The following is an 11,929-nucleotide window of genomic DNA, read 5'->3' on the forward strand; positions in this document are numbered from 1 at the left end:
CTATATGAGTCTAAGTATACTTAAGAAGATGGTCAATTACAATACTGTTATATTTAAATGGCCTATAATAACTTAAGTTGTTTTTGCACCTAAACTGTTTTTAAGTTTGTCATACACAAGAGAGCTGACATAAGAGCCAACGTGAAGGTGAGTGTTTGTTACAAATTGAAAATATATATAAGCATGCACTATCTCTTCAAAAGTTGTTAATGCATTTTTGTTGTGAATTTTTAAGAGAGCTATATCTTCATACGCGACAAATGCGAATGAAATATGCTCTTATTCTTTTTTCAAAGTGCAGTTAGATTGGTATGCCTAAAGCGCCATTTTAAAATCATTTGAGTTAAGCAATTTCCTGTGATTCATGCAGAGATTATAAGAGGTCAGAAAAAAAAAGTTTCGGTTAAATTGAATATTTTCTGAACCAAAAAAATACATATAATAAAGCAATTAATAAAAATATTTAAAATTAATGAAATGGAAAACGAAGTAAATGTAACAGGTAAGATTGAACAAACAAATAGCTTTGCTAAATTGCTTAAATTTTTGCAGTTAATAGGTTATGATGAAAGCAGTCACATGTCGTTTTTAGAGGGCAGTGGGGCTGATTTACTAACAAATGTTTCTAATACTCCACTATGCAGTGAGAATGAGGCAGATAAATCAAATTTACGGGAAAATCTCCGTTTTGACAGTGATGACTCAGTCCTAGATTCCGACTATGAGGACTCAACTTCTGCTAATAATGGAAATAGTGGCAATTTAGACGATGGTGAACTGCTCAACGAGGCCCCAACTACATCCCAAAGAGCTTATTCGAGGAAAGAATCATGCACAAGACGGAACTTGGGAAAGGCATACGTTAATGTAAAGGGTGTTGTTGTGTCGGAAAGAAAATTGATACCTCTTATTATTAATTGTCGCATGAAATGCGAATCAAAGGTTCCGCTTGCATTTCAGAAAAGCATTTTTAATAAATATTGGTCGTTGTGTACGTACAATCAGAGAATTTTGTTCGTGGGTTCCTTAATTGAAATCAACGACAAAAAAACTCAATATATGCAAAAACACCTTGTTGATAAGCGTGGATCAGGTGGAGGAAAAAATAGACTTACGGATGATAAAGTTTAACTTGTAAGGGACCACATAAACAGCTTTCCAAAATACGAAAGTCACTATACCAGGAGAGATACAAGTTGCCAATACTTACATGCGGAATTATCCCTGGCCCAAATGTATACTTTGTTTTGCGATAAATACAAAGCCAACGTAGTTAGTGTTTCTTCATACAGAGGTATTTTTAGAAGTAAGTTGCATTTTTAAGGCCTTTCTACACGATATGGTTTGTACATATGACTTGCCATTCTTTCTACACTCACGTATTGTCGTATGTCTTCCAATGCTTTAAGTAGTTCAATTTATTTGCTTTTTTCTTACAATAAATAAATAACTCCAAAAAATGTTGCCAACAAATTAAGGAAGAGGTTAATGTTATGTGACAGGCGAAAATAGAATCGTTTCTATTTTGTATCTGCAGTTTTCTAAATAGACATATACATATGACAAAACATATAGTGTAAGAAGCCTTTTACGCTTCTTATAATTATTTAATTAAAAAATGTTTTACAGCCATGCATATAAAATTTAAAAAGCCAATGCTTGATACCTGTTCTACGTGCCAAAAATTTTAGATCTAAAATTGCTATTGCTAAACAGGAATCGGATGATATTCTACTACGTGATTTAGAAAAGGAACTCTTAGCCCATCAGAGTAAAGCAGATTTTGCATATGAGTCAAAAAGAAATGACAAAACTTGCGCTTCCGATGATCCCAAAGTTAAAGTGTATACTTTTGATTTGCAGTAATGCGTGCCTACCCCTACTTAAGAAACTCAATAAGTTTCTACAAAAGGCAGCTTTGGACCTATAATTTAACCGTGCACGACTGTACAACTGGCACCCCACATTGCTTTATGTGGCATGAGGCACTTTCTGCCCGCAGCAGCAATCAAATCGCATCATGCTTATTCAAACACTAGCGAAAACCCGCCCGTTCCGCTGGTCGTCTTTCAAAAAAATATAGATTAATTAATTAAATTAAGCCGAAAAATACTGTGTGTATTTTATAAAAATTCTCGCGCATGAATAGTAATGAAAGAAGTTTTAATTAGTAGTAGCAATTAAAAAACGTTTGATGTGATTTACTTTATTACTTTTTTTATTGTAATGCTCTTTGGTATACAATATTCTTCGTTTTTCCATGCGTTGTTGAATTGATGAACAATACCGATGGCTTACCAACTCTTGAGCATGAAACATAAAGTTGGCTATGAGAAAAACATGGGTATTCTAAATCAATACCACAAATTGATAAAGTTTGGCCTTGTGACTTATTAATAGTAATCGCAAATGCAAAGCGAACAGGAAATTGAAGACGTTTGAATTCAAACGGCATATCCGATGGTATCATTGGTATTCGCGGTATTAAAACGTCTTCACCAGAGTATTTTCCATTCAAAATTGTTGCTTCAATGACGTTATTCATCAATCTCTTAACTGTTAATCGAGTGCCATTACATAGCCGTGGTTGATTTATGTTTCTCAACATAATAATCGGTGCTCCTATTTTCAAGTTTAGCATGTGTGTCGGTAATCCAGGTAAATCAAAGGAATTCAAAAATTCAGTGAGATAATTTACAATATCATCTTGATTTGTAACAGTGTTAATGGATCGATATGTTTGTTCTACTTGGTATGTTAGCCAAAATAGCCGAATTCATTTCATTCACATCTTTATTTTTGCCAGCCATGATGGCTCGTTCACTAAGCCAATCATAATTTTTGTAATTTTGAGGCAAATTTGGGAAAATACTTTGAATTAACTGTTCTTTCGTTTGACTTATTTGACAAAAGTTTGGTTGTAAAGTTATTAAGCCAGTTAAATTATCGACAGGAACTTTGCCATTTCCAATATCCAATAATTGCTGTGAAAAGTCAGCAGCTGATGGATCATTTTGTATAAGAACACGTACATTTGTAGTTAGTTTGAGAGTTTGAACATGTGTCCACAAATATGATGATTTCAAACATGCAACCAATTCATCTGCTACAGTTACTCGAGGAATAACAGGCAGTGTTTGTCTAAAATCACCTGCCAGCAGCACTAAGGCACGACCAAACATTTCATTTTTACTACGTAAATCTCGTAATGTCCTATCAAGCGCTTCCAGTGACGAAAAAGCGGAGAAGGAGAAGAGAACTGTTCTATTCCCCCCCGCTTTACCCCAGCTATGTGTTCACGTGCAAATGACTTTTTTGCGTGAAGTCTAATATAAAATAAGTTATATTTACTCTTCTTAAATTTATATAAACTTTTCCAGGCGAAGTAAAAAAACTGACATATATTTGCTTCAACCGTATATTTGTGAGTACACAGGTAATACGTAAATATATGAATGATATAGGTAATATCTCATATTAGCATAACCTTTCTGCAAAAAATTAAGGAAACGATCACCAATCACGCCGGCAATGATACAATGAATTTTTCACTATAACTGACTTCAGATTAACGTTTATATAATAAGCGTATATGTAACACTTTAAAATTTTTTAGAATTTTTATTTTTATTTTTAATAATAAGTGGTCTTCCTCTTCCTCTTCCTGTAGCTATTCCTTTTCCTCTTCCATTTCCAGCTCCATCTCCTTTCTTTATCCCGGAAACGGGCAGTAAAAATTACTTCACTTAAAAGCTTTCATCAACAGCTTCCATCTGATACCCATATTGTACAAACACATCCAAAAATACTCTGTATTAAAGCACTCATCAGTAGCTTTGATTTGATACCCACAATGTAAAAACACATCCTAGGGTTACCCGGGTCCTCGTTTTGGCCTTCGGCAGCGCCACCTGGTGGCGAGTGGAATCAATATGCATATTATACTAACCTTCACCGTGAAAAAATATATATATATACCAAATTTCATAATAATCAACCCAGACACACACGACCAAAATGTATTCAATTCTAATGAATGCTATGTGCGGTACAAAAAATACGTGCGGCAAATAGCGAAAACACACTCGCTTAACCGACGCACCGCACACACACGCGTTATCGGATTTCAACCAAACTTCACCGAAACCTTTGCCAAAGCAACACCAACAATGTGTGAAACTTTCATATTTTTTCTTACACGCGTTGTTGAGATTACCCCGGACAAATGCACACTTTTTTTCGGCTTAATTTTTATGTATATAGATATAAACAATCTTCCACAAGTTAATCATGCAATCTTTTACAGTGATTCCTGTATGGGACAAAATAAGAATTCATTCGTGTGTGCAATGTTCACATTGGCTCTTGAAATTGACCCTACTTTAGAAATTATTGATCACAAACTTTTAGAACCTGGGCACACGCATATGGAATGCGATATGGATAACGCTGTGAGAAAAAGAAAAGAGAAAAGAACTGAGGCACAAATGCATCATCTATGTGACTGGTACAATTTTATAAGAAGTGTACGTTCCAGAAATCCGTTCAACGTAATTGAAATGAACTTAGAAGATTTTTTTGATTTCCAGCTTTTCTTAAAAACAAAGCTAATGTGGAGAACCAATAATCTAGATGGGGAAAAATTCGTTTGGAAATATATTAGATGGCTAAGATTTACAAAGAGCAATTTTGCAAAAATTCTTTATAAAACCACTTTAGACGAACATGCTCCTTTTAAAACATTGAACTTGTTAAAACGTGGTGTAAATTCAACAGCAATAAGCGACATATCAATGCTAACACAAGACATTAAGATCAGCTCAAAAAAGAAAAAGGATCTCCTTGATATACTACCATTTGTAAATCCATGCTTTCATACTTTTTATAAAAGTTTGTTAACAGATAACTCAACTGATGTACATCCAGATTTAGTAGAAGGTGAATCAGAAACCGAATAACTTCGACTGATATATTACACTTATACTTTTAAATAAATATTACATATAAATATTACAAAAATAAGTTTTCGGAAAATGTCATTTAGTTTAAAATAATTAACTTGTAAAACTCCCTTTTTTAAATAAACTCGTATTAGTGAAATGGACTAACTCTTTATCTTGGTAAATTTATATATGCATTAGTTCTTTAACTCAATATGTGCCACACAAACAGCAATCAATTCTTTTACAATAAAAGCCTTAGTCAACATAGTCATTTTTATATCATATGTTATGTTTGCAATAAACATTTTTATTTCTTTTTATTAAATAGCTCCTAAACAAAGGCAAGTTTCATTATAATTGTTTAACTGAGCATTGTACATGAAATGATCAATAATTATGTATTTACAGTTTTTTAAAGCTCCTTTCTACATTTCTCAGAAACGCTTCTGAATATAAAAAGTTATTTATCTCGGAAGCAAAGTTAACGACTTAGGCGATTATTGCTTATGACCACAGATATATGTACATACTGTGTAGTTGGCAGTGTAATAGATTAGCGATGAGCTGGTCGTTACTACTGGTAACATATATGCATATGTATGTATATATATGTGCGTATATACAATAATATTTAATTGCAGGCATATGTATGTAATTGACAATATAGTAGAACAGCTTTCGCTGGTCGCTATTACTGTTAACATGTACATTTGCATATATATGTATATATCATATCAAGCTATTTTCTTTTTACCTTTAAGTTTTCATTTTTGTACTCATCATTTTTGAACTCACAATTTTTTGTACCCACGTACCCCTTTATAATTTAAATTTGTTAACTTGCTCCACTTTCCTCTCTCTTAACTGTAATGTTACAAGTTAGCAAGCCTCACCCACAATTGTATCCCCATAATATTGTATCAAATGTATGCAACACATATGTAGGTATGTGTGTTTGATATTCTTGTAGGTTCGCTTTAGCGAAATATAAAAACACACATACCTACTTAATACTTATTACACATACCTACCTTATTACCTTTTACCTACATATTGCAGAGAACGTAAATTTATAGAGAAGCCCGTTCCTCATTTTGAGCTCTACCAAAACACGGGTAAGAAATTCAACACAGAAATTACTTCACCACAAGAAATGAGAGGGAGAGAGTGACACGCAAGTGTGAAAAAATGTAGTTTACATTAGCTTACATTTGCTTGCGTACAGAATAGATTTGTTCATTTGGTATGATATGATTTGTATGCATGTTTACAGATTTGTTCTTTTTGTTTATATATATTAGAAAGAAAGTGAGAGCTGTAGGCTAGCTACAGCCACCTTATCATAGAAAATAAATATGCTAAGTTCAATAGTGACTTAGAAGGAGCTAATTATCCAAACATACATACATATAGTGTATCTGTTTAAGGCATCTTCTGTAAAATTTTGTTGAATTCCCGCAACCAAATCAAACTCTTCATAGAGAACTGATTCATTACCAGGCACTCAGGAAGTTAGCACATGCAAATTTAAATATGTGAATTAATATTCATCTGCGCATATATACTATATGATGTGTGTAGGTATGTGCACTTCCCACAGCAAAAAATATTACAATTCCCAAGAAATCCAGCGCACATTCATAGGCACACCATTGTACAGGGTGGGCCATATAGCGTTTGCTTTTTGAACCACTTATTTTTTTGAGAATGGTAACACAAATGACATGTCAAATGTGTTCATAAATTATTTAAACGTTTGACATTTACGAAATGGCGTATAGAACAAAATTGGGAAATATTGAAAACCTATTTCCAAAGTGGTGAGTCTTCTTCTTCTTTTTTCACATCGGTAGCTACGTCAATAAGCAAAATTGTCGGATGTGGGGCTCAGAAAAGCCACACGTTACTGTAAAGAAGTAAATGCATCCACAACGAGTCACTGTTTGGTGCGGTTTTTGGTCTGGCGGCATCAACCGGCGAGCGTTACCGTGACATGCTCAACGAGTTGTTTCCAAAAACTGAAGAGGATGACATGGACGTCATTTGGTTTTAACAGGACGGTGCAACTTGTCACACTGCCAAAGTTACACTCGAACTTTTGGCTACCGTTTTTGAAAACCGAATAATCAGCCGAAATTCCGATATCAATTGGCCGCCTCGGAGCTGTGATTTAAGCCCGTTGGACTATTTTTTGTGGGGAGCCGTTAAGGACAAATACTATGCGAACGATTCAGAGACGATTGATGCTTTAAAACACGAAATCGAAGTTGCCATTCATGAAATTGGAGCCCAAAACAATCGAAAATGTGCTTAAAAATTGGGCTGATCGAATGACCTACTGTAAAGCCAGTCGTGACAGTCATTTGAACGATATAATTTTTCATTCATAAATGACAATGTTCAATCTTCAAAATAAAAAAAAAAGTTTGAAAAAATATTGATTAGTTTTTTTTTATAGCCGATTCAAAAAGCAAATTTTACATGGCTCACCCTATATGTACAGTAACCTTAAAATACTCTGATTTCGGAGTAAGTTTCTAATCTTGCAGATATATGCACATGTTTTTGTGCACTTTTTATCAACTGAAGAACTACATATGTTAAGTACTATAGTAATTAACTATTTACATACTATCAGAGAACATAAAGTAATTGTTTCGAAATTTTCTCCTAGTATGGAAATGTCCGACACAGAACTTTTTTGTAAGATAATTCTTGCTGTTTTCTGCAACTTACTGTAAGCTCATGCGCACTCTTGACGCACAGCAGCTGCGGTTGTCCAGCATTTAGAAGACATATTTGCATACATATATTAATGCAAACATATATACGAGCCGCGACCATTCGACATGACAAAAATTCAAGATTTACCAAATATGGGCAAATAATTTCAATTCGACACGAAATATTCCAATATTGACTATTTTCGAACGGTCGAGAAAATTGGCATATGGGCGGCTCGTTTTATGAATGAAAGTACCTTGCTGCTAAAAATATGAGCTTGAACTTATCAATGAATTTGTTTTTGTTGTGATTTTTAATATTTGAAACGGTTCAGCGCCATCGTGGGTAAATAATCGGGCCGCTATAGCTGCGCCTATGAATGCATTTTGTTCTTGTAGTCGCTAGGCTTAGAATTTTGGTTTCGGAAACATATGCATATAGAGGCATAAAGTGAGTGTGTGAGGTTATATGTACATACATATGTATATACGAATATGCGTTGGTTTGCTTAGAATAGAAGAAACATCTACGTAGTACGTACATACATTGTCCCAACATATGTATTCATATATGCATGCATACATGCATATGTAAATACATATATGTAAACGCATAGGGTTTAGACGAGATTTTTGCATACATATGAATATTAGAAATGTGTTTGCATATGTTTGTCTATTTGCTCTCGAATTTCTTATAGTATGTAATAGGACTATGAATAAGTTCGTGCGGTTTTTTTTTCGAAATTTGAAACTTTATTGACGTAAAATGGTTACAAATTTAATATTCAAAATATTGTCCATCGCTTACTACTACTTTTTCCCATCTTTCTGGCAATTCACGGATTCCCTTTGTGAAAAATTCGGTCGGTTTTGCCGCAATCCACGAATCGATCCATTTTTTGACTTCATCGTAATTACGGAAGTGCTGGTCAGCCAGGCCATGTTGCATCGATCGGAAGAGATAGTAATCGGATGGCGCAAGGTCTGGACTATACAGCGGGTGGGGTAGGACATCCCATTTGAGCGTTTCTAAGTATGTTTTGACCACTTGTGCAACATGTGGCCGAGCATTGTCATGTTGCAAAATAACTTTGTCGTGTCTATCGGCGTATTGCGGCCGTTTTTCTCGCAGTGCTCGGCTCAAACGCATCAATTGTCGTCGGTAGACATCCCCCGTAATCGTTTCATTCGGTTTCAGTAGCTCATAATACACAACACCCAGCTGGTCCCACCAGATACACAGCATAACCTTCAGGCCATGAATATTCTGCGCCGACGTCGATGTTGAAGCATGGCCAGGGTATCCATACGTTGCCCGACGTTTTGGATTGTCGTAATGGACCCACTTTTCATCGCCAGTCACAATTCGATGCAAAAAACCCTTTCTTTTGTGCCGTTGAAGCAGTTGTTCGCATGCCATAAAACGGCGTTCAACGTCTCTTGGCTTCAATTCATACGGCACCCAATGGCCTACCTTTCGGATCATTCCCATGGCTTTTAAACGTTTGGAAATGGTTGATTGATCAACTCCCAAAGTTTTTGCAACCTCTTCTTGCGTTTGAGCCGGATCTTGATCGAGCAATTCCTCCAATTCGGTATCCATGAACTTTGGCGGCGCACCCTCGCGTTCTTCGTCTTCCAAGCCAAAATCACCACTTTTAAAGCGTGCAAACCACTTCTGGCACGTTCGCTCAGATAGAGCATGCTCACCATAAACTTCCACCAAGATACGATGACTTTCGGCTGCTTTTTTCTTCATATTAAAATAATGAAGAAGAATTCCCCGCAAAAACACATTATTTGGCACGAAATTCGACATTTTCAAGTGTGGTAAAAATATTGTTGTTTACGCTTCAAATAAAAAACTTATACTGACGTTTGTGCCTTACGACAGTAGCTCTCCAATGAATGTTTGGAAATGTGGATCGATGGAATAATAATCAAGTTACGCCATCTGTTGTAAAACCGCACGAACTTATAAATAGACCTATTAGATATGCCTATGAGCTCCGTTGTGAGGCAGGTCAAGATTTTTTCCTGCCCGCATGAATATGGATGGTAGATGTTAAATGTATTCAACACTTTGTAGTATATGAATATACATATTAATTTAAAAAGTACAAAATATTGTTGAATACTAACCGTTGATGTAAATGAATGGTTTACAAAGTAAATTTGTATGTGAATATTTTGAAATAATTTTGATAATAGACTTCATACCAATTCAATTTAGTTAATTAGATACTTAAAATTCCACATTCATGCATATGTACTTAGAATTAATTTATTCGTCTCACAAGAAATAATCCATTTGCGCATGCAAAATGCTGACGGCAAATAAGCATGAAAGAAAAATGTACAAGTCTGCTGTTATTTTATTTTGCCTTACACCAAATCATGGCATTTTTCGTTTCAATGCAAACGCTATATTTAATTCTGTTGACTATGCTCCGCTATGTTAACTCTCTTCTGTTAACTTGTCCAAGGCCGTGGTGAAATAATAAAAATTTCTTATCCGCGTTTTGTTAGCATTTGACATTTAACCTGCTCATTCGTTCCTGGGCCTTATCTATGAATTTGCGTTCTTTGACTATTGAATTTACGTTCTCCGACAACTAGCACTACACTTGGATTCCCTTTTAATTTTCTTTAAATCTACCCGATCTCCGAAGAAATCTGAGTAGATCTTGTGGTGCCAAGGAGCCAAGATGGTCGCTTCTTAACACATCAGTGCCAAAGACCTCAAACCTGATTCGAGCAAAGGCGGGGCAGACACACAGGAAGTGGTCCGCCGTCTCATCCTCCTCTTCACAAGCTGGGCAGAGTACACTGTCTGAGATGCTCAACTTTTCCATGTGCTTCGCCCACAGAAAGTGGCTCGTCATCAGTCCAACCAGCCGTCTGCACTCCCCTCTGTTTAATGACAGAAGAGTTTGCGACAGTCGATCGGACATCAGAGGTAACATCAGTTTAGTCCATCTGCAGCCTCTCTCAGCCTGCCAAAGCTCGCTTGTGGGTGGTAGTTACCCATTTGCAAACCGTAGCTGTGATGGCCGCAGAAGGGAGGGGCAAAGAAATTGGCATCAGAACCCATCTTAGCTAAGGAGTCAGAGGTCATATTACCCGCGACACCCACGCGTCCCAGGACCCATGTTAGCATCAGGCTATTATGTCTACTGACATAGTTCAGCCTGGATTTAGAGGACTTGACTCCCCCTGTTGGGGTGGAGGGGCTGTCTAAGGCCATAAGCGCAGCTTGGCTGTCGCTGCAATCACATATAGATCTGCCTTTCCATCGCTTTTCCACAACAAAGTTCATCGATTCTTGAACTGCATACACCTCAGCTTGAAACACAGATGCATGCATTCCAAGAGCATAGTGCAGATTTGTTCTGCTGGATTCTACGTAGACCCCAGAGCCGGTGCCATCCGTAAAAATGCGAAAACAGTGTTTGCCGGGCTAATTTTCTGAGTTTGACCCCAACTGAACCTCTGGCAGCACTACACTGTACCTCTTTTATAGTACGACTCTTGACGGTATGGAGTCAAGGGGCATAGAGAAAATCGTTGGATCGACGTCCATGCCTTCTCTGTTTTCCAATGCCGGACAGGGGCCGTACCAGTTCCCGTTGTGTTTCAGCCTGCAGATGGCCTTCAAGGCCTCTCCTTGCAGGAAAGCATCAAGTGCCACAGTGCGTTGTAGTCTCGATAAGGTCCTCCTGACAATGCCCGCGGCTTATTAATGAGCGAAATATACTTGAGGGAGCGTTTGGCGAAAACATTTTTTTTTTTATTGAAACGTTATAAATATTTAAATACATTTCATTCTATTACACCTAGTTCACAACTATCAAGTAATATTATTTTATTAAATTCAACAGTATTTACAGGAAATACGTATATAACTGGAAGACAGCTGACAGAAATTTACATATATTTGTCAGTCATCAAAATTTCTGGAACAAGATCATTTGGTTTTTTTTCGTTTAAGTCTCCGGCATTGGTCATCTAAATTGGCAAGTCGCCGAGCCTCCGGGTTAGTATGTTTTTCGAGTCTTTCGGCATGAGCTACAGCGTAATGTTTGACAACTTCTGATACTAATGACATCTTTAGGTCACGATGTAAATCTGTGTTCCTCACATACCATGGCGCGTTTACTGCGTTCTTTAAGAACTTGTTTTGAAATCGTTGTATTTTTTCGATATGAGTTTGTTTGGCACAGCCCCATAGCTGTATACCATAAGTCCACACAGGTTTAA

At 36.4% G+C, this 11,929-nt stretch overlaps 1 protein-coding gene across 1 annotated transcript; it reads left to right on the forward strand.

Annotated features, from left to right (window-relative positions):
- Nucleotides 1-437: 437 nt before the first annotated feature.
- Nucleotides 438-1,866, forward strand: LOC128870126 (uncharacterized). The gene is made up of 3 exons (XM_054112731.1): nucleotides 438-502; nucleotides 560-942; nucleotides 1,717-1,866. The coding sequence occupies exons 1-3, from the start codon at nucleotides 478-480 to the stop codon at nucleotides 1,864-1,866; spliced, it is 558 nt and encodes a 185-aa protein (XP_053968706.1). The 5' UTR covers nucleotides 438-477.
- The last annotated feature ends 10,063 nt before the right edge of the window (nucleotides 1,867-11,929 follow it).

The sequence above is a fragment of the Anastrepha ludens genome, chromosome X, assembly GCF_028408465.1.
Source record: "Anastrepha ludens isolate Willacy chromosome X, idAnaLude1.1, whole genome shotgun sequence".
Taxonomy (NCBI): Eukaryota; Metazoa; Arthropoda; class Insecta; order Diptera; family Tephritidae; genus Anastrepha; species Anastrepha ludens.

What these genes read in the sequence shown, in the direction of transcription:
- LOC128870126 (XM_054112731.1), top strand. Translation starts at nt 478, where the DNA reads ATGGAAAACGAAGTAAATGTAACAG. An exon ending in AAACGAAGTAAATGTAACAG is followed by an intron (nt 503 to 559) that starts GTAAGATTGAAC and finishes TGCAGTTAATAG; the next exon opens with GTTATGATGAAAGCAGTCAC. An exon ending in GCATGAAATGCGAATCAAAG is followed by an intron (nt 943 to 1,716) that starts GTTCCGCTTGCA and finishes ATTGCTAAACAG; the next exon opens with GAATCGGATGATATTCTACT.